General features: G+C 41.2%; 1 protein-coding gene and 1 non-coding gene across 2 annotated transcripts; one reads left to right on the top strand and one right to left on the bottom strand.

Annotated features, from left to right (window-relative positions):
• Positions 1 to 3,590: 3,590 nt before the first annotated feature.
• On the bottom strand, positions 3,591 to 3,696 carry LOC113180976 (U6 spliceosomal RNA). Its single transcript, XR_003300554.1, has one exon. It is a non-coding gene; the product is annotated as a U6 spliceosomal RNA (small nuclear RNA).
• A 7,102-nt stretch (positions 3,697 to 10,798) lies between these two features.
• On the top strand, positions 10,799 to 17,776 carry Ucp1 (uncoupling protein 1). Its single transcript, XM_026386209.1, has 6 exons — positions 10,799 to 10,924; positions 11,247 to 11,445; positions 15,279 to 15,476; positions 15,566 to 15,667; positions 16,580 to 16,760; positions 17,662 to 17,776. The coding sequence occupies exons 1-6, from the start codon at positions 10,799 to 10,801 to the stop codon at positions 17,774 to 17,776; spliced, it is 921 nt and encodes a 306-aa protein (XP_026241994.1).
• Positions 17,777 to 24,066: the final 6,290 nt, after the last annotated feature.

The raw sequence follows: 24,066 nt of genomic DNA, 5'->3' as shown, positions 1-24,066 counted from the left end.
GATACTAAGTGGCTCTACACAAGGGTCTGCTTAGCTCTTTCACCCCCTCAGATTTCTATGTGGCCATCGACATTTTGGGTTCCCCGGGTTTCTTCCTTGTCTCCTAGGTCCCTGTTCTCTCAACTTGTCTGCATCTCCTCCTCTTAACTTTCACCGTTACACGATCACCCTCGACTTTCTGCTTTTGTTTTAAAAAATCTCATCTTCCTACTTCATTTTAAATAGGTCACTCAATTTCTCTTACAGTTTCCTCTAGTTCCAGAAGAAAGATCTCTTAGCCACTACATGTCTTCTTTCTCTGTTTCTCTGTTTATTCATTTCCCAAAGGGGAACCTCTGCAGACTCAAAGCTTGCTAAAAAAACAAGTAAATAAATAAATATGCCTCTGCAGTTTGTTTTTGTCACCTGTCAAGGGTTAAATTGTGTCCCCCCATCTTTCAAATTCATATGTTGCTGTTGTAACCTCCAATGTTTTAGAATGTGCCTTTATAGCAGATATAATTAGTGAAACTCAGATGAGCTCATTAGAGTGGGTCCTAATCCAGTTTGACTGGCCCCCTCATTGAAAGGGGAAATTTGTGCACGCGTACACACACACACACACACACACACACACACACACACCATGGGAAGACAAAGGCATAGATGGGGTGGTACCATTTTCAAGCCAAAGATCTCCAGAGATGGCCAGTGACCTACCCGAGGCTAGGAGAGAGGCACGGGGCAGATTTCCTCTCACGGCCCTCAAGCTCTCCCTCCTCACACCCGTCAATCTCCCAAAAACATAAAGTTCACTTTGTGGCTTCCCCCTAAATACCTCCTTGATATTTATGAGATAATAGGATCGAACCCTCTGGAATTGCCCTCTGGAATTGCCAAGGCTCCAGCCTGACTCCTGCTTCCTGCTGCCTTGTGTGCTTCTGGGTATCCAGACTCACAGGCCCCTCCCTGGCTCCACATCCTGGCTGGGCCGTCACAGCTGTCAGGCAACACGGTTCTCCCCACTTCTCTGCCCTGTCCCCTGCCTGAGTAACTCCCACTCAGTCTTCCGTGTTTGGGTCCATCTGTGCCTTTCTTGGGAAGCCTTCTGTTGTGGTCTGAGAGTCATCCCATCCTAGTCTGAACGGACTGACTGGGTGGTAGCTGCAGGCAGCTGAACAGCGACTGGAGGAGGTGGGTTCCTGGGGCCATGCTCTGGAAGGGCTCATCCTCCCTGTGGACCTTGGTCCTTTCTCTCTCTCTCTCTCTCTCTCTCTCTCTCTCTCTCTCTCTCTCTGCTTTCTTGCTGCCATCAGGCCATCAGCCTTCCTCCACTGGGCCTTCTACCATGATATTCTGCATCACCTCAGGCCCAGAGCTGTGCAGTCCCTCGACCATGGACTGAACCCCTGAAACCATGAGCCAAAATGAACTTTTCCTCCTCTATGCTGTTCTTGCCAGGTCTCCTGGACAGAGTTGTGAAAGCTGACTAAAACACCTCCTAAATGCCCTGCCCACAGTACTCCTTCTCTTTGACCCCCAAGGACATGTTGAACACTGCACTTAACCATACGGGACTGCAGCCCTCTGTTCAGGTGTGCATCTCCCCGGACTTTAGCACAATGGTTGCAGGGGGTGCTCAGTAAAGGGATGTGTGATTAGGCATTCACTGAATAAACCAAGAGTTCAAGGATGTCTGCTCCATGGAGAGATGCCTCCAATACAAATCCCCTTTGTGCTCTACCAAGAAATGGCAAACAAGGGTGTTTTTAGCAAAGGATCTTAACAAAGAGGAACACCCCAAAAGATCAGTGGCCCCAAAACATAATGCCAAAGAATGTTTTCTAAGTGATTTGTTTTATCATGACATTCTGTCAGGCAAAGAAAGCCTCCTGAAGCCATCAAAAGATCATTCTACAGATTTTAGACAATAATAGGGAAAAAAAGCTTCATTCTTATCTGTGACAGTCAGACATTTAAATCATCATATTTGTGTTTCCAAATAATCATTTTCATCATATAAAGAAATTCACAAGAAAAGGCTCTTATAGATTTTTTTTTTCTACCAGGGAATGAACCCAGGGGCACTTAACCACTGAGCCACATCCCCAGCCATTTTAATTTTTTTATTTAGAGACAGGGCCTCGATAAATTGCTAAGGTTGGCTTTGAATTCCCAATCCTCCCAAGCCACTGGGATCACAGGCGTGCACCATAGCACCTACCACTCTTATGGAATTTTAAGCATACACACGTATGGGCACACTGTGAGGCGTGAATACACACTTCCTCAGTGGTTTTTCCCTCCTTCAACCACCGCACCCTGGGCAGCCCAGATGTGGAGACTCTGGGTCCCCTTTAGGAGGTTCCCCGTCCCCTGCCCTCTAGCTAACATGCTCAAGCAGCAAGTTAAAACTGTGAGAGGTAGTGGTTTCTTCATTATTCCCTCTGCACTGTGCTGTAGAGGAAATCAAATCCATCTTTTTCCTGGTGTCTGAACCTCGTCTTTCCTAGACACTCTGGAATAATCCATGGCCACACGAGGGTTTCTTCACAGAGGCAGGGTCCCAGCAGAGAAGGTCTCCTGGCTTGTCCCCCAACTTCCACGCACTCCTGGAAGTCAGCCAGCAAGCACAGACACCCTAAGGAACTCTTCCAACGTCACCTCGGTTCATCTCTGCCCCTTCCCCCAGTGTCTGTCACGTTCACACTTGGGCTGCAATCCTTCACCTTTCACACCACTCCACAGTATGCACTTGTCAGGGAGATTAGCAAGGAGGGACAGTGGAAGGAGAGCCCTGGAGTGGTCTGTGACCTCTAACCTGGCAACTCTGTCCTTGTTCAAACAGGGACTGAGCAGCCACTGAGCACCAGGAGCCGCAAGGCTGACTCGAAGCTGGAATGTCCCCATTTCACCTTCATGTGGTTCCTGGGAGCTCTCCATAAAGAGATCTGGGAGCCTGTCCTGCTTTGCCTAGGTAATGACTGACCCTGAGTGGGCTCTAGCACCATAGGCTCATAGGATCTCTGGGTGGGAAGGGACCTCAGCAGAACTGTTTTTCTTTAATGGTGAGCAGAACAAATCCAGCCTGTGCATCGGACATGCCTGCCAGGGTCCCAGGACTGTCATATCCTGTTCTGAGTCATTTTTTTTCTTTTTCATTCTCTGGTCCCCTCACTGGTCTCCATTTTTACAAATCTCATTTGTCTTTTCTAAATACAATCATATAATTTAATTGTAGTTCTGAACAGCCATTACAATCATATGTATTATAAAGCACTGATTTACATAAAGATCTATACTTGCCTCGTTCAGTTAACAAATGCAGCTTCCTAAGTTATTGACTACAGCTTGTGCACGCCCTCATATTAACTTGCAAACGAACCCAGGAACTGCCTCTAAGTTATAATACACAGCATAACTGAAAGATTTTCTTAGTGTTGCTATTTTATGAAAGTTAAGCATTTCTAAAGTAGGAATTTAACTATTATATCAAGTTCCAGGAACTTCCTCAGCCCTTAGGGTCATTACCAAGGTTATACAGTGTTTGTGGGAGTTAAGGCACGAAGCACCATTAGCAAGCTAGAGGAATTATGGGTTGTGGTAAAAATAAAAATACAGACTGCTTCATGAATTCATGTGTCATCCTTGAACAAGGCCATGCTAATTTTCTCTGTATTGTTCCAATCTGAATATATGTGCTGTCGAAGCCAGCACTGAATCTCATTTCTCTAAATCTCTTCCACCAGGTGCTACCAAAGATGAAAAAAGTTCTGTTTAAGCTACAAGTGGCATTATGTTTATGGATGTCTTTGAAAGTCCCCTAATAATATCAACAAACCAAGTAAAAAATACATGTTCCATGTGATTCTTTAAAAACTTTTGATTTGTCTTACCTAAATAATTAGTAGGGTAGTTAGTCCTTATATACCTTCACATCATAGGAAAGTATCAGGCCACACACATTGGATATCACATAGGAGCTGACATCTAGAGGTCTGTAGACCCTCTGTGCCATTTCCTGGTTATGTGACCTAGGAGAAATCACCCACCCTCTCTGAGCCTCTGAGTTTCCTGTAAAGTGGGGATGACAAGAGTATGTAACTCGAGGCTGCAATGAGAACTAAGTGTGTTAAATTCTGTACAGTCCTTAGAACAGTGTGAGTCACGTGGGTGATGTTACAGAAGTGTTAAGTTTATGAAATAATACTCCATGTTTTTATGAGGGTTATGTACCCCATGTGTATCAGTATATCAGGTGCTTTCCTCAAAGAGTGACTTAATGAGAACAACCTAATGGTGCAGGAATATTGTTTGCTGTTGCATCAAAACAGCAAACAATTTGAAATTCAGTGGAATAAAGTAATTTGATCATTCTTATCTAGTCAGTATCTCAGAATTTGAACATAGGACCTTTATTCTCTCAAATAGTAGGCCATCTGCCACCTTAACCAGAACAGAAATGGAATATTTTCTCCTTATCACAGTTCAGGAGTCCTCCTGTCTCTGGGATGAGCTAGATCAGGAAAACCCAATCCTGTCTTCTCCCTACTCTTTCTCTATCACTAAGAGCAGTCTCCTTTCCCAGTTTCACATCAATTCCAAACAGAGGACACTTATGGGCCATCAATAATGCACAGCTTTTCAGACAATCCCAGATATGCACATAGAGATTCCAAGTGTATACAGAATGATGCACATTACAGTGTAAAAATGTTAAACTGTGATATGCATCATTCTGTATACACTGATTTTATATTTGGGTGAATTATTTTAGGGTAGAAATTCAGAAGCTGTATTACTGAATCAAAGAACTTAGATGTTTTCTTAACTCAATGCACACTACCAATGGGTTTCAAAAGAATTGTGTCATTTATAAAGCCACCATTAATACAGCATTGATGTTATACTTATTATCTGTTTAACATTCATAATTTTTAATTATAACATTCACAAGTTATTTAATTATATTTGTAATATTAACTCAAAATTTATACTATGTATAAATGTTACAATAGTTATTATATTGATAAGGACAAGGTATTAATTTACTAGATGAAAGATGCACATTTTTTTGTTAGTTGTATCAAATTTATCTTTTGCATGTGTTTTTTAAGTTTGTTTTTCCTCCTTTATAAATCGTTCCTTCTGCCATTTGATCATTCATCTGTATAACTACACTATGATACAACCTACCTTTGGCTGAGGAGAGCATTGAACACAGTTCAGATGCAAAGGCTTGTTTTGTCTAGATGTCCTTCAGTTGATGAATGGATAAAAAAAAATGTGGCATATATACACAATGGAATTTGACTTAGCAATAAAAGAGAATAAAATCACGGCATTTGCAGGTAAATGGATGGCGTTGGAGAATATAATGCTAAGTGAAGTTAGCCAATCCCCCCCAAACCAAATACCAAATGTTTTCTCTGATATAAAGAGGCTGATTCATAGTGGGGTAGGGAAGGGGAGTATGGGAGGAAGAGACAAACTCTAGATAGGGCAGAGGGGTGGGAGGGAAAGGGAGGGGGCAGGGGATTAGCAAGATGTTGGATGTGATGGTCATCATTATCCAAAGTACCTGTATGAAGACACGATTGGGTGTCAACATACTTTATATACAAACAGAGATATGAAAAATTGTGGTATATATGTGTAATAAGAATTGTAATGTTAAAAAAACACCAAAACAGGTATGAAGACATGAATTGGAGTGAACATACTTTATATACAAAGATATGAAAAATCGTGCTCTATATGTGTAATAAGAATTGTAATACATTCCGCTGTCATGTTTTTAAAAATATAAAATCAACCAAAACAATGGCTTGTTTTGCTTTTGGATTTAAGATGAACACATTTTGTCCAGTGGCTCCTGATTGACCGACCACAGTTTGAGCAAATGCACTTGTTCATGTTCCAAATTTTAAAAGAAGGACTGGGAATCGAGTCCATTCGGAATTTGCTGCCACTCCTTTGCAGCGTCACAGAAGGCCGGTGACCCTTGCTCACACTGCACTTCTTTACCTCTCCACTTCTTGTGCCAGAACAGCAGAAATCTGACCCTTTAGGATGCCACCCTCTCCCCTACTATTCTCTCCAACCTGAGACAAACTTTCTCCTACTTCCCTGCGCCTCCCAGAGGCTGTGAGGTCAGCCTGCTCCTGGGAATCCACAACCGTCCTTTGTCTTGAACTTCTGTGACCTGGCAGGGTCTCCTTGCCTAGATTGTCAGTTCTGCTTCTCCTTGATCCTTCATAGCCAGCATCGTACCTGGCACATCCCAGGTCCCCAGTCACCATGGAGCTCCACTGATGCTGTCTCCTGGAGAAGTCCCAGTCGATCGTGTCTAGCCCGGTATTAATAACCCAGAAGGTCATGCAGTCGTCTTCTTTACATTTTCAAGCAAATTAACCTCTTCATCCTGTCTCGGGTCCTCTCTCCCAACCTGTCTTCATGTGATCTGTATCATGATCTATTTTTTAATATTTTTAACTGTGTCTCTGACATACACCCCTTTTAGTAGTCATCCTCTCTCCTTCTCCTTTAGTTTATCATACTTTGCCTTTAAAATAGACCAGCACATGTTTTATGCAAAACAAAACAACTTTTGGTGCACTCTGTTTCTTCCTTACAATTGTATTGGGACTTCATTTAAGGAGAGAGAAGGGAAAGCATATGGAAATGGTAGGAGACCCTCAATGTTACACAAAATTACATATAAGAGGTTGTGAGGGGAAAGGGCCGGGGGAAACAAGGGAGAGAATTGAACAACAGCAGATGAGGTAGAGAGGGAAGATGGGAGGAGAGGGGAGGGGGTTATAGTAGGGGATAGGAAAGGCAGAAGAATACAACAGTCACTAATATGCCATTATGTAAAAATGTGAGTGTGTAACCGATGTGATTCTGCAATTTGTATTTGGGGTAAAATTGGGAGTTCATAACCCACTTGAGTCAAATGTATGAAAGATGATATATCATGAGCTTTGTAATGTTTTGAACAACCAATTAAAAAAAAAAGATTCCTTTGCAGTGTCACAGAAGGCCGGTGACCCTAAAGACTCGACACCTACCATATCATCCAGTTCCTCATCATGATGGTAGGGTTGAAGGGGCAGAGAGAGCTTATGCCCATCCCAGCTCCCCAGATAAATGAAGTTGCTGTTCTGCTCACCCTGTCCTACCTTAAGACAACACCATTTGATTTCATCTCATGTATTCATGAACTTGGGCAGGGTTTGACTGGGTGATTCTTCTGTTCTGCTGGTGTTGACAGAGATGACCTAGTGGTAATGAGCCTGCAGATCGGCTTATCTGGTGGGGTTCAAGATACCTGCTCTTAAATGTCTGGTGCCTTGGTTGGAAGGTTCAGAAATGCCTACAGGGCCTCTTCAGCAAGATGACCTCAAAAAAGTTTAATTCCCATCCCCACGTTGTACTGGGAATTGAACCTGGAATGCTCTACCGTCGAGCTACATTTCCAGCTCTTTTTATTTTTTATTTTGAGACGGGGCCTTGCTAAGTTACCCAGGCTGATCTCAAACTTGCAAACAGGCTCCCTAACAGCTGGGATTATAGGAGTATACCATATGCCTGGTGGGAAGTTTGATTTCATACATAGTGACCTAGGGCTCTGACAGCAAGTGTTCCACTGAATAAAGCAGAAGTTGCAAAGACTTTTATGACCCAGCCTTGGAAACCACACAGCTTTGGTGTTGTCTTATTCCATTGGTCAAAGGACTCATAAACCTGCCAGAGGCAAGGAGAAGGGACATGGACCCTCATTTTTTTTTATAAGAAGAATGTTGTGAATTTGCAATTATATTTTTAAAGGCCATTCCATATAAAACCACCAAGAAAGATTCAGGAGTAGCGTACAGGTGAGAGTTGGAGACTAACTAGTTTATTTTGAGGGTCCCTAGAGTGACTAAGGAGTAATGCCCCTCATACATTTAGTTAGAGTATGTTGGATACACCCAATCTCTGCTTGCCTTAACTCCATGACAATGGGTCCCTTAAGGTCACAAAAAAATGTTAGAACCAAATCCAATAGAATTTTCTTTGTTTTGTTCCTTTGACACTTATCCCAAACTTGACACTGGTCAAGACTCAACCTTTCTTTAATTGTATATCTCAGATCCAGATTCCAGGACTGGGCAAGATACTGTTTCTTATCCTAACTCTGCCGTTGGGAGGCCATTCTTCTCAGAGAACTCTGGGTTCCTCTATGGTGTGGCCCCTGTCCCCTTTTCCTATAGTCCCATGCAAGTGCACCCCTTTCAACACGTCCATGTCACTAACTCCCAAGTACCTCCCCAACTTCAAGTTCTCACTCTCTTAGCAAATTATAGGCAACTTCCTGTAGTAGCTGCTACACATGTAACAACGCCATTCTTTCCAAATAAATTCAAGATTTTAAATGTTGTTCTCATCTCCTTGCCTCTAAAATCACCTACCCTGGGCTGGGACTGTGGCTCAGCGATAAAACACTCGCCTAGCATGTATGAGGCCCTGGGTTCCATCCTCAGCAACACATAAAAAAATAAATAATTAAAACAAAGGTATTGTGCCCAACTACAACTCAAAAAAAAAAAAAATGAAGATCACCTTCTCTTCCCAGCTGCCTCATGACAATTAGTTTGCTACATCACGGAACCTGCTGCCCATTAAACAATTCACTTTTGAAAAATCTTTGATTCCACATCTAAACTTTCATAAAACGGTATTGTCTATTAGATGAAAAGTGACATTTATGTGAGAGCATTTTACAAGCATTTCACAGGTATGAGGTGACAATATAAATCCACAATTACAATAGATTTTCAGGATCTGCTCCTCATTTGACTTCTATGGGCTCATCTCTTTCCAACTTTTGGTCTTCCCCCTCCTTTCTCTCCATGACTGACTTCCCAGTCCATCAGGCCACCAGAATACACTCCTCCCTGTATACCCTGCTATACATCTTCACGCATGCATCTTTTGCCTTAGTGGCTCTTTATTTCAACAGGTCTTTGTAGAGGAGAAACCTCTCTGTCTTCTTCCTCCTATTTATTGTGAGTCCACCCATTAGTGCACATGGCCTTCCTCAGGCAAGCCCTCAGAGTGTGCACTCCCGTGGAAATTCCTTAGAACTGGGTTCTTGCCAGGCAAGGTGGCACACAGGGTGATCCCAGTGACTCAGGAGGCTGAGACAGGAAGATGGCCAGTTCAAAGGCAGCCTCAGAAACCTAGTGAGACCGTCTCAAAATAAAAAATAAAAAAGGACTGAGGATGTGGCTCAGGGGTTAAACACCCCTGGCTTTATATCCCTGGTACCAAACCAAACCAAACTGAACAACAATAACAAAAAATAAAACTGGGTTCTTGCAGAGAACACACCCCTTTTCTTATAGAGGATTTGAGAATTATTCTTTAGGAGCTTCATGTCTTAATTGCTCTCCTCTGATGACTCCAACTTCCACTCACTCTTTTTGGGTTGCATTCAGTGTTGAGTACCAGCAGGACCCAGGACTCACTATGGATGATGGTAATATCCATGGGATCTTATCTTGAGAGGTCTTGAAAATGGGGGCCTGATCTTTTTCCCTGCCCTCTTTCTTTCTCCTGTTTCCTGTGGTTTCCCACTTACATTTTTTAAAAGGGCATTTTCAGATGTTTTCAAAATATAAATAAATCCTTGCACAATGGTAGAGGTATGAAAATCTTCTGCCACAAAACCACACATTAGGGTATTTGAGTTATCACTATAGTTAGCAGGATTCAGACCTGGGGCAGCTCTGGAACCACATTGTATACAGTAGGGAACAAGAGTCGCAGTAAAGATGACTTTCCCAGGGTCACGGAACTGGTAAGGTGGTAGAGCTGTACCTGGAGCCAAGCCACCTGCCTATTGCTTGCGTCCCTTCCACTGTGTCCCCTAAGAAATGTACCTACAAGGAGCAAGGGATAGCTCATTTTGTACAGAGCTGTAGCAACTTGCTGACCGCGTTCTAGGGCGTCTATAGTCTCATTGGACTTTTCCCTACAAAAAGTAATCAAACATTCTTTTTTTTTTTTTTTTTTTTTTTGAAAGCTTGGTCTTTACGTGGATTTTTTTCCAAGTCTGATTTTGGTGATGGGAAAGTGACGGGAAGGAAAGAGAATGGTGAAAATAAATGGAGAGAAATGGAAGCAGAAAATGTTTCCAGGTGCCAGCAAGGAGCCCGGGGAGTAGGAGGAATGCCGCCAGCGCCGGCCACTTGTCTCTTCTAGGAGGCCTGGCGGGGACCTTTTTAGCAAGAGCTCTGAGATCGCGCTCGTTTGGGGGATCCCCCACCTGCTCCCCTCCCCAGCCGAGGGTCCCAGCAGGAGAGTGACAGAGGGTGCCGCGCGCCTACTGCGAGGAAGGGGGTGTCTGCCTGTCGCTAGCGCGCTTTCCGGGTGACGTCCGGAGCTTGGCGCAGACGGTGGGGTCCCGGGCCAAGGATTTAGTGATTGAAGTGAGGCTGGGCAGGCGCTGGGCGAGGAGGTGTGGGAGGTACTGGCACCAGAGCACGCCCCTGCAGGTCCCCCCGCCCAGGTCTTCCCGGCTATATACGCCACCGCGGGTCGGCCTGGGCGCAGCGAGTCACCCCGGCGCGAGCGTCGGGGGGAGACGCTCGGTTGCACCACTGTGCTCCGCCTGCAGCCGTCACCTCTGGACTGCCACCTCCCTGGTGGTGGCTGTCCCAGAAGTCAGAGAGTGGGCTCGCTGCCCAGGCCGGGAGGGAAAAGAACTTCCAACTTGGAGGTTGGAGCCTTTCACTCTTGCCAGGCGCCTGGCCCCGCTTTCTGAGGGAGGATGGTGAGCCCCACAGCCTCCGACGTGCACCCGACCATGGCCATCAAGATCGTCTCAGCCGGAGTGTCAGCCTGCTTGGCGGATGTGATCACCTTCCCGCTGGACACCGCCAAAGTCCGGCTACAGGTAGCGAGCCAGAGGCGGATGGCTGGGGGTCTCGGGGAAGAGAGAGGACCACCCGCTATGGTGTGTGTCCCTTTGATGCAATGTTTGGGCTCAACCATCCTTTCAATAAGCGAAGGATGGTGGCAGCCTTGGAGAGCGGCTTGGCTGTCTGAGATTGGATGCTTTGGGATGGGAAACTGAAACTTTTCCAGGGACTAGTTGAACCAAGGTCAAGGATGATGGGTTGACCATAACTACTGCCAAACCCTCCCCAAAAGTTGGGGGCCCTAAGAGTTCTAAGCACCAAAGTACTAACCCTAACCTGTACCTTTCTCATTTCCAGATCCAAGGCGAATTCCCAGTCTCCAGCGGTATTACGTATAAAGGTGTCCTGGGAACAATCACCACCCTAGCAAAAACCGAAGGGCCCATGAAACTGTACAGCGGGTTGCCTGCGGGATTGCAAAGGCAAATAAGCTTCGCCTCTCTTAGGATCGGCCTCTATGATTCTGTCCAGGAGTACTTCACCTCAGGGAATGAAAGTAAGCAAACAGCCTTACTGGGGCTCCTGGGGGGCTGGGCTCTTTGAAAACGTGACCCTGGAGGCTGTGGTGGAACTCAGTAGTAGAGCCACTGGCCTAGCTTATGGGAGGCCCTGCCTCTATCCCAGCACCACTAAACCAACAAACAGGGTAGTGGTCTCCCTAACAATTTGGCCACAAAATATCAATATTTGAATTCTTGTCCTTTCCCCAGGTTCATAGAAAGAAAAACAAGTCTGCAAATCATTTTTTTTTCAGATGCAAATTTACTTATAAAAATCACCCAGACCTTGATGCAAGTTTGGGGTCTAATTTAGGTCTCCCTCTGGAGAATACGAATGGGCTGCAAAGTTCGCTAAACAACAAAGTATATCAGAAACACCTCTGGAACTTGTTGAAAATCCAAATGAAATCTACCATGGCCCTCTGAATCTGAATTCTCAGGAATCTGTACTTTCTTGTACAAGCTTTCCTGGTAATTTGGATATCTAACATGAGATTTGTGAAGAAAAGGCAGCTAGAACTTGAGAAGAGAGTCACAGGACAGGAAAAACTCATCTCCTTGTCCAGAAGGTCCTAGGAGTCTTCTACCGCTAGGGAGGGCCAGATAATAGAAGGTATTATCTATGTATCTGGGTTTGTTCAGGGGAAGGCAAGGAATCAGATGATTTCTGAGTGCCAGTGTAGTCTGAGCTCCTATCCGTTTAGCCAGGAAGTATTTAAGTCCTTCCAGTATCCTGGGCTTTTAGTTGAGATACATCACAACTAAAAAGATACTGATATTATGATCCCTTGGCAAATGGGGAAATTGAGCAATTTCATAACGTGCCCAAGTTCACATACCAGGAAAGGGGCAGAGCCAGAGTTCAAACCCAGGCAGTCTGTTCTCTGACCCCAGCTTTTAACCACTACACCTGCTGCCCTCTGCACCTGGCATATGATCCTCTACATCCTTCAATCCGGACAGCAATGCCATGAGTAGAAGGTATTATCTGTGTATCCAAGGAGTCAATTGACACAAAAGCACACAGTACATAGTAGAGATGCTGTCATGTGAAGTAGACAAGCCAGGGAGATGTGCTAACAAGGAACCAATGAACTTACTCCTTGGCTTGATGTCATCATTTGTCTTGAGTAACTTTTGAATACTGTAAGTATATGGGATAATTTTAAATTATTATGTATCTGTACAAATATAACTTAAACTTATCCACACAAGTACTCTCAACGTGAAAATAAAGTCTGTATGTTTCTAGATCGACACTGAATTGTCCAAGGTAAAGATGAGCATGAAACACAAAAGATGTAAAGCTGTCCGTTCAGGTGGTTTTCTTCAAAGAATGACTCTTCTAATCCGTCACTGAGTACTTTAGGCACCAAATGAATGAGATATATTTTGGTTCTATGGTGCAACTATTTGGTTCCTTTGGTAATCTTTGTTGAACTGCCAACATGCCAGAAACTGTGATAGATGTACAGATGTTCATGGTTCAGAGTAGGGGACTTGTGGGGAGGAGGAGCCAATAGATAACTATATATCATGGCATGTGCTATGTCACAGTGAAGGGAAACACAACTAGCTTCAGGGGCGTGGTCATACCAGATTTTCCTAAAGCTAATGTCTGAATTGAGTTGAAGGATCAGTAGGAGTAATCCAGGCAAAGTGGTAAGAAAAGACCTTTCAAGCTGAGTGAAGTTAATGTACAAAGATTCAGACAGGATGGAGAGAACTTACAGAGCAGAGGGGGAGGGCATGTTGTCCAGAAGGGAGAAAAGCAGGAAGGAGCAGATCACAGGCCAGGCTAATGCTAAGGAGTTTGGACTTTGTGCTGACAGTGGTGAAAAATTATTGAAAAATATTAAGCAGGGAGATGGCATAAACACATCTCATAGAGTATATATAAAGAAAGGATAAGAAAGGGGTAAGTCAGAAAGTAAGAAATAATCAAGTGATGTCCCAAAGCGTTGGCAATAGGGAAAGAGATGTCAATCAGAAAGATTTAGGAAGTGCAATTGACTGAACTTGGTGAAGGACTAGAAGTAAGGATTAAGGGAGAGGTAGGAATGTAAGGTGAGTTCTGAGTTTCTGGCTAAAGACACCACTTCTTCAGGAGGGAATATAGAAGCTATCTCATGGGGGGAAGATAGATTCAGTTTAGGACTCACCCAGAGGTGATGTCCAGTAGGCACGTGAGCTTAGGAGACAGATCTACGTGAGATTCCAGGAAGCAGAATGGCAAAAACACATTCATCAGAGTAAAGGGGTGGAAGGACTGTGGAGGAGCGGAGGACTGAGGAGGAAAAGAGGCGGCAAACTCGGCCTCTCTCAAGGGGCCTACCTGTGGTGAAGAAGGACAGGAGGGAGGGAGACTGGCAGGTAGGGTAAGTGAACCTGAGTGAGATCATAGACACGGGCCTAAGTGAAGGCAGCCTTCACCATGACATCAACAAGTGTAGGCTCAGCTCTTGGCCAAGCAAATGTGCAACCAGAATAGAGAGGAAAATTTGCTTCCAGTTTTGTGTATTTCCTCTGTACTATCCAGTGTGTTGAGGGCTTTGTCTATATTATTTTAATTCACACCATGATTTTATGAAGTCAATATTATTATTGACTTCATAAATAATATATTATTTAAGAATACTATGATGTTATTATAATTTATAATTATGTATATAATTAAATATAATATTTGTATAATTATGTATAATATTAATATTATATATAAATAATATTAGGGATAATATAATATTATTTATATAATATTAATATTATTTATATATAATATTTCATATATAATATAAACATTTTCTCCATATGATATTTATATTATAATAATTTTATATGATATTAATATTATATATGATATTAATATTATATATAAATAATATTAGATTATTATTCCTGTTCACAGACTAGGAAACGGAATTAGGAAGATTGAGAGTCCTTGATGAGTAAATGTTATTGGACCATAACTTTATATTTCATGACTTCAAGACTCTTTGTAGTTGTATTAAGTTGTATTAAGTTGTATTAGGCTTCAAGACTCTTTGTAGTTATATTAAGTGATACCTGTCTTGTTTTGTTTTGTTTGCGGTGGTATTGGGGGTTGAACCCAGAGGAGTTCTACCACTGACTTACACCCCAGCTTTTTTATTTTGACACAGGGTCTCCCTAAGTTGCCCAGGCTGGCCTTGAACTTGTGATCTTCCTGCCTCAGCCTACTGAATAGCTGAGATTACAGGAAAGCATCATCGGGCCCCGCTAAATGAGATCTATCTTGAGTGACATTGAGTGACATTAGCTAATTTTCCAACATTTCAAGACAAATATCACCTTCTCGACTTCTTTCTTCTTACTTTCATCCTCTTTCTATGGTGTAGCCTACTACTACAAGTTAAGGCAACTTGTCTACTGGGCTTCTCCTAAGACCACAGAGTCCAGTGATTAACATCGTCTTTGAAAGGAGGAAGACAAGCATCACAGGTGACCGGTGCCTCCTCATAGTTGGGAAATACTGAAAAAGACAGCAAAACACAGGAGGAACTATGCTGAATGCTAGAAAGAACGAAACCACTGTCCATTTAGACATTTTAACTTTTTCCTTGAACGTCTTTATTTTTTAAAAAAACTTTTAGGCAACTGAATTTTCCTAGCCCAACTATGATTTGGTCCTTTGTCAGTACATGGTCAACACATGAACACACAATTGGGAAAATAGAGAAGACGTAAAAATATGAAAACACTAACCACTAAACATTTAAGAGAAATAGGAATGCATTTGGGGTTTTGAATTTGGTGTCTTGAAAAATCATTTTTTCTCTCTGGACGGCAGCACCCAGTTTGGGAAGCAAAATCTCAGCCGGACTCACAACTGGAGGAGTGGCAGTGTTCATTGGGCAGCCCACCGAGGTGGTGAAGGTCAGGCTCCAAGCACAGAGCCACCTACATGGTCTCAAACCTCGCTACACCGGGACCTACAACGCGTACAGAATTATAGTAACAACAGAGAGCTTCAGGAGTCTTTGGAAAGGTAACTAACTTCTAGGCGCATTTTCTAACCATTAAAACACATTTATCCAAGAGTTTATTAAACTTTGTCTTTTGGTTTTTTTCCTCCAGGGACTACTCCTAATCTGTTGAGAAACGTCATCATCAATTGCACAGAGTTGGTAACATATGACCTGATGAAGGGGGCTCTTGTGAGAAACAAAATCCTAGCAGGTAGCTTCCTATTTCAGACAACACACACATTGGCACCTCTATTATTTCATCTTGGAGTTTTTATAGCCATGTTCTACTGAATCTCTTTCTCTCTCTCTCTCTCTCTCTCTTTGTACTGGGGATTGAACCCAGGGGCACTTAACCACTGAGCTACACCCTCAGCCCCTTTTTATTTTTTCATTTTGTTTCCTAAGGCTTTACTAATGTTGCTGAGACTGGCCTCAAACTTGAGATTCTCCTGTCTCAGCCTCCTGAGTCTCTAGGATTACAGTCGTGTGCCACTGTGCCCAGCTGAATTCCTTATTCCTAATAGTCTTCCCATTTTAGAACTTAAGCAATTTTGAACATTAAATATAATGTTTTGAGAAGCAGAAAAAGAGCTATAGCTTTGCTGCAATAAAATTCTTTGCAACAAATTTTTGTTGTACTTTTGCTGCTGCAAAACCAAAATTCAACTGCCCTTCATATCAACATTATTCTCATTTAAGACTAATATATGAACTTTTGTGAGAATCATATTCCTTCTATAGCAGAATTCTGGAGGTAAGTCCCTCCTGCACTGTAGCCCAAAAAGCTAGTTATATAAGGAGTCCATCAGTGATTCCATCTTCCATAGGATAGTTCCTCAAAGTAACATTGTTTCTAGAGACACTGAAAGTCTCTTTTGACAATGACTTTCATTCAGTTAAAAAGTGTCAGATGCCCTTGTACCAGGCATTATGCTGGGCCCCAAGGCCACAGGGAAAACAGTTATTCTCAAGTGTTTACAATCCATTTCGCCAGGTACTATTGACCACCTGCCTAGCTGCCACCATGACCTTGTGATTAATTATAAGACATCCACGTTGATCGCCTGTGACCAGTAGGGTTACAATGAGTCTGGTGCTGACCTGTCCCATTGACACATTCTAGATGATGTCCCCTGCCACCTGCTGTCCGCTTTCGTCGCTGGATTTTGCACCACACTCCTGTCCTCGCCTGCTGATGTAGTGAAGACCAGATTTATTAACTCTCCGCCAGGGCAGTATACCAGCGTGCCCAGATGTGCAATGGCAATGCTCCACCAGGAAGGGCCGTCGGCATTTTTCAAAGGGTAGGTGGTGCTCTTCTGCATGTGCGTGGTGTGCAGGGTGCCTGGTGCCTTGGGCTGGGTCTCACCTGAACAGCTGGAACCTGGCTTTCCAGCCTTAGCATGCGCAGTGGACTCAGTATCGACTTTTCCTCGCCTCAGGGTTTCTCCAACCCACCAATTCCACTGTCCCAGAAAAGAAACAGCTGTAATGGTAATAAGTTCTCAGCTTTGCTTAGAGGCTTATTCAAAATCAATATCCTTCTTATTGGTTTCAGTCTATTGGAAAGTGTGTAAGACCATATTCTAATCATTAAACCGTTCTTGGAGCAGGAGAACTATAAACTAGAAGAAAGAATAATAGAGGGCCATGAGAAAATAAGATTTGGTTTTCATTATTTTAATTTGATAGATTTAACTTTGACAATTTTATTAAAGCAAAACTAGAGAAAAGTCATCACCACCCATCTAGAAAAGTGATGCAGAAAATGATGTGGCTTAACTTATCTAGAAACTAGTATTGAGTAACAGGTCGTTTTTCCATAAAACTACATCATATCATATGAATCATATCATGTCATAAATCACTTTCCTAAGAAAATATAGTATGAATTTAATTTCTGAATATTTTCAGAAAGGTTTATTCTATTGATAGTAAAAGTCTCAAACCTTGTAAAAACAAGCAGGAAACTGGTAGTGGTGGCACACGCCTGTAATCTCAGTGGCCCAGGAGGCTGAAGTTGGAGAATCAGAAGTTTGACGCCAGCCTCAACAACTTAGCAAGGCCCTGAGCAGCTGGGGATGTAGCTGAGTTCAATCCCCAGTACCCCACCCCTAACCCTAATGAGAGGCATTAACCATCTATACCATAAAAGCTTTAAGAATTTCAAACAAGCTAATAGAATGGTGACATGCACTTTTCTAGATTTCTACCTTCCTTCCTGCGACTGGCATCCTGGAACCTCATTATGTTCGTGAGCTTTGAACAGCTGAAACGAGAATTGATGAAGTCCAGGCAGACAGTGGACTGCGCCACATGATCAGCTTCCAGAAAAGCATGTAGCACATCAGAGGGAATTGCTGACTGGATCCCTAATAAAAACAATCCCCAAACGACCCTATTGGTCTTAGTTCACTCTAAAAAATCAAAGAAATTCTGGTAGACAGTTTGGGACTTTCTTTTAAAAAAAATAAGAAAGGAATGGGGGATAGAGTTCTATGAGCAAATATAAAGAAGCTTAACATGTCTTAACTATAGTGTCAACTGGTGGAAAAGGAAAAAATAAGTACATTTTACATTTATAAATACTTAAAGATGAAGTTATCACAGAAAATTTTACTGTTTCATTTATTAACCACAGTTGTCAGTTAATATAATCAATAAAGTATTGCTAATATCTTTTGAAGTTGGTCTTTGGGGATCTGCACCTGGATATAAGAGGAGGGTTCACCTCGAACACAACATTATCCAACAGCAAGTGAAGGTATTTAGAATCAACTGGCAAAAACTGACGGAATGTGGTTAATATAGATTTTTCAAGTCCATGCTTTATGGCAGCTATAACCACTTCTAATGTGAGGCGTTGTTGGTGTTAGAGTCATAGTATCCAACATGGAGTCAGAGAATTTTAGAGTTGGAATGTCCATTTGGGCAGACAGAGGAAGCATCCACGATTCCTATGAGGAAAGTAAAACTTCATGGGATCTTTCCAGAAAAGCCAAACTTATTATCCATATGTGTAAGTGAGCTTTTTATGCTTAAAAATGAGTGCAGAAGAGACAAGGAAAGCAGAGACCAGAGATGAACAGAAGTATAAGACAAGGCCAACCTTGTTTTAAACCCCAAACAAGGACTGCCAGGAGGACCCGGGAGCCTATAGACATCCAAGCATTATTCTGTTTCTGTTTTAATCAACCTTACATTACATTTATGATCACAGCTTTCCTCACACTTAAGACTTCACACTTAACTGTGTCTGACCAGTTAGTGTTGCTATTACAAAATACTGAAACTGGGTACTTTAAAGAGAAAAGATGTTTATCTGGAACATCTACTCAGTTCTGCTGAGAGCCTCATGGCCTATGGAATCGCAATAGAGGGAGTGCATGCTGAAGAGAACGTATGGTGAGACAGGAGGCAGAGTCTGGGGAGAGGCCAGGCTTGCTCATTTTATAACAATCCATTCTCAAGGGAACTCACTCCTCAGAGACTCAACCCACAAACCAGGAGCCCCTCTGGACCTAATTACCTTCTACCAGGAACCTCCTCTTAAAGGCTCCTCCACCTCAACACTGCACACTGGGGACCAACCCTCGAGCACAGGATCATCTCAGGGACAAACCACACTCAAACCATAGCACTTTCCTTCCCCATATGTTACAGGTGAGAGCGTCTTGTGGCAGACGCTGGCAGGCCCCCTACATACAGGATTCCTCTTAACAAGTTGGTGCATGCTGGCCTGACTTCTGGTTGCCATGTCAGCCCCTCCTGTTTTTAGGATCTTCTCCCAGCTTTGCCCATCCGCTCGGGGCACACTAGATGACTGGGAAGTAGCACCCTTAGACACAGCCTGGACCAGTGACTTGCTTGAGATGGTGTATCAGTATCTCAGTTCTCTGGACCCGCCCCCACCCCCAGGTGAAATACAGCTGAGGGATCAAATGATCAAAGGCCAGTGGCATTTTGCTTGATACAAAGTCGCTGTGTGGGCTGACTTCAATTCCCTCTCTCAGTTCCCCACTCCCTTATCAGTGTTTCCTGGAGTCGCCTCCCAGATGAATTGCAAATCCTTTACTCAATGTCTGATTCTGAAGGAATCCAAACCAAGACAAATCACAAACTTAGTTTGGCAAATTCCTGGTATGCAGAAAAGTCAGCAGACATACGTGAGAGTCTGACATTGTATGTAGTGGTGAATAGAACCGGCTTGGGCACTGCCCTACACAGAGGAACTAGAGGGGAATAGATGTGGTATCCAGTCAGTGGTATATGGCCATTTTCTGAGTGACCCCCTCATCCCATAATAAGCAGCCTCAGTAATCTCATCTGGTAGGGAATACAACTTGGGGAAGAGCCCCTAGAGGGGGCTTGAGAATCACTATGCAGTGATTTTTCTTTTTCATGCAAAGTAAATGGCAATAGTTAGAGGCCCTGGGTTCAATCCCAAGTACTGCACAAATTTTAAAAAAGAAAAAAATCACATTTGCCTGTTTTTTTTTAAGATCTCTTTTTAAAATGGGATTTTTATTTTATTGTAGACTATAACACATAGAATTATGAATATAAAAGTGCATAAATCCAATTAATATTTTAGTGTCGTATTACCAAGTGAATACACAAGTAGCCACAGCAAAGCTTAAGAAGCAAAATTGCAAGCACCCCAGGTTGGCCTCCACTTCCATAAGCACCACTCAGAACCATCCTAATTCCACATTCACAGTAAATGATTTTTTTCTTAAAACTATAGATTCACCATTAAGTATTTATCCCTAGGCAAAGCAGCTACTTTTTGAACCTTATTTAAAAAGATTCATCTAGTATGTTTTTATTTGTAGCACATTTTGACCAATACATTTTAAGATTCATCCATGTTGTTTGATATAACTGTAGTTTGTTCATGATCAGTGCTGTACCATGTTCTATTGTATGACTGTTCAAGAATTTATCCTATTTGATGAACATTTGTTTCTATTATTATAGTGTTGGTATTAATTCTTATGATGTATTAGTTTCTTGTTTCTGCTGTAAGAAATCATCACAAACTAGGTGACTTGAAACAACATGAATTTATTATTGTACGGCTCTGTCGTTGAGTATCTAAAGTGCTTGGGCAGGGTTGTGTTCTGCTTCGGGTTCTAGAGGACTCTGGTCTTCAGCTTCTTGAGCCACTCCTTGGCTTATGACCACATATCCACTATCTCTGCTTTATTGTATCACCCTCTCCTTAGTCAAATTCTCATCAGTCTCCCTCTTCTATGGACAGTTGTGATTACCTTGGGGTGCATCTGGATAATCAGATCATCTCCCCTTCTTAAGTCCTTGATTTAACAACATTTACTAGATCACTATTACCATGCAATGTCACATTCTCATAGGTTGTGGTACGTACAACTTGGTCACTTGGGGAAGGGGTTATTTAGTCTATATACATACATATATACATATATGCTGGGGTACACAATCACCAATTTCTATAGGGTAGCTACCAGGGTCAAGTTTCTTTACTACATATGATAGACTGGATCATTGTTCAACAAATATTCACTCCTCTCTTCACCTGGAAATGGCCTATACCTCCTCACTACATTCAGTGTGGCTGTGTCAATTACTTTAGCCCCTGGTATAAACATGCATGACGTAAACAGAACATTTAAATGCACTCCAATAATCTGCCTTGAGTGTAAAATGCCCTGGGTAGCTGCTGATCTAAGGGGATGCTGGAGACCTATGGAGCAGTTTGATACAGATATTGCCCCTCTAGGTACACACCATGAATGAGAAGAAATGAGAAAAATAAATGCCTTGAATCTACAGTATGCATTAAATCTACTAGACCAATATAAAGAATAGCTTTTCAATCCTTTAATATGGTATGTATGACTATAGGCTTTTAAAATTGTTTTCATTAGTATTATAGTCTTATCCTTAGGGATATGAGTTTTCTTGTGTTATATTTATTCCTCATACTAGGTACTTTAAAATTGCAAATAAAAACTTTCATGACTTTATTTTCTAGTTTAATTTTGCTGATATATAAAAATGTAGTTGATTTTTTGAAATAGTATCCTTTTATTTATAGGACAGTTCTGAGCTCTACTCTGTAGGTCTATTTGGGTATTCAATATATTATTCTCAGTTTTAAGGATGTTAGAAATAGTGCATAGCTTTTCTCAATTGGCACAAAATTGTACATATTTATGGGGTACCATGGAATGTCTCAATTCATGTATACATTACATAGTGTTCAAATCCAAACTATCTCTATCTCCTCAAAAATTTACCATTTCTTGTGAGACTATTCAAAATTCTTTCTTCTAGCTTTTTTGAAAGAGTTCACTATTATCTATAATCTATTTTTATATTGGTAGCTACTGATTTGCCAAACTTTTAATCTATATATCAATTCTTTTGAATTATGTTTCTCACCACCCATTTGTCTTACTGTACTAGCTAGGATCCCCAGTACAATGCTGTAACAATTTGGATTTATATGGCGTATTGATTCCTCTTACTTTCCCAGTTGTTTTTCTCTGATCTCTTGACATTGGACTTGGCCACAGGATTTGTCATGACCAATGGAATATTAGCAGACATGTGAGTGAAAGACTGAAATGTTTGAGCAATTGGGCTTGTTCTTGTGCGTCTGCCATCACCACGAAAAAGAGAAGGGTCTCCACTGGCCCCAGAAGAATAGTCACATGGAGCTGACCAAAACAGTTCATAAACCTATGGCCCTGAATCCAGCTAAGATGATCAGACCTGACTAGCTAGCCACAGATGTATGGAATAAATGCTTTCTGTGTGAAAAAAAAATATATATATATACACACACACACACACACACACACACATATATATATATATATATATATAAATAAATAAATAAATAAATATAAATATATAAATAAATAAATAAATATATATATATATATATATATATATATATATATATCTTGTTTTGTGGTTATTATGGCAATACAAATGATAAATTCTTAATTTGATCCCAATGTTTCATTATGATGTATACTGATACATTTTGTAAAATTATCTTTTAAGTTACATTTTCTATATTTCCTATTGTTTTCAACATGAATGGAAGTTGAACTTTTTTAAAAATTTTTTGTCAATAAACCTTTATTTTATTTATATGCAGGGCTGAAAATCAACCCAATGCTTCGGACATGCTAGACAGGTGCTCTAACAATGAGCTACAACCCCAGCCCACATGGAAGTTGAATTTTTAATCAAGTCCTTTTGCTGCGTCCAAGATCATTATGATTTTCAAATGTTAATGTGGCAAATAGCATTAGTTTATCATGATGTTAAATGAACAGAACCACAACTGATCACATAATTCATAGTATGTATGTACACACACACACACACACCACCTATATATACAAACATGCTAAGTCAACATAATAAATTTGGTATGTTTCTGGATTCAGTATGCTAACATTTTATTTAAATCATTGCATCTTAAGTCACATTGGCATAAAATGTTTCCTTCCCATACTGTCCTTTCTGGTCATCAGATTATGACAACTTTGGGTTAGGGATGTGGCTCTGTGGCATAGCACTTGCCTACTATGCATCAGTCCTTGGCTTTGATCCCCAGCACATCAAATTATAAAAAATAAAAAATATGAGTTTTCTGAATTGCAGAATGTACAATATTATTTGGAGTTTATAAAAAATGACACCATTTTAAATGTGTTATTTAACTCACTGATGCAAGCAAAGTTTTCAGTGGAAAGGTTTTCAATTCAGTTTAATGGCTCTAGAACCTTTCCTTTTTTTTTAATTGTATATTTTGATGTCATATTTCAAAAGAAATTTATTTAACTTTCAAAATTTGAAAAAAGTTTTTCTTAATAATTTTCCAATATTTGTAGGCTGTCATGATGTAATCTTATTCATTCTTCACATAATTATTTGCTCTTTTTTCTTGTCTCACTGAAGTATATTCATATCCATCTTTTTCAAGCAACATTTTATTTTTGATCTTATGACACATTTGTTTTCTATTCTCTGCAATTAAGCTCTACTTTTAATAGTTTCTTCTCTAATTTCTTTACATTTGTTTTGTTCTTCTCAACCAAACTTCTTAAGATGCTGTCTTTAGCTTTCAGTCTGTTTTCTAACATATGCATTTTTTGTTATAATTAGTAATATTAAGTTCTGCTTCACCCTTATTCAGCCAGTTCTCAATACAGTATTTTTGTTTATTTCAAAATTACACACACACACACACACACACACACACGAATGCTACCCAGCTGTAAATAACAGAATAAGGACGCTATGTATTAATATGAAAGTAGCTCAAAGATACACAGCATAAAGTTAAGGAAAAAATAGTACAGTACAGTATGAATTGTCCCTCCCTTTTGTAAAGGGTGGGGTGGAAGTAGTGGCTTGTTTTAGAATGAAGCAAATATACAGCATCATAATCTCCTTTTCTCATTAAATAACATCTTAAGTAGTAATTCGTGTGTGAGTTAAAAAGTCACAAAAATAAAAATTTCTGTATATTCAGATTCACCTATGGCACCAGAATAGATGATTAAACAAGACAAAATTGTTTTATGAATATAAATAATTGAAATA

Source organism: Urocitellus parryii, chromosome 10 (genome assembly GCF_045843805.1).
Source record: "Urocitellus parryii isolate mUroPar1 chromosome 10, mUroPar1.hap1, whole genome shotgun sequence".
NCBI lineage: Eukaryota > Metazoa > Chordata > Mammalia > Rodentia > Sciuridae > Urocitellus > Urocitellus parryii.
This window is presented reverse-complemented; position numbering and strand designations above follow the sequence as displayed.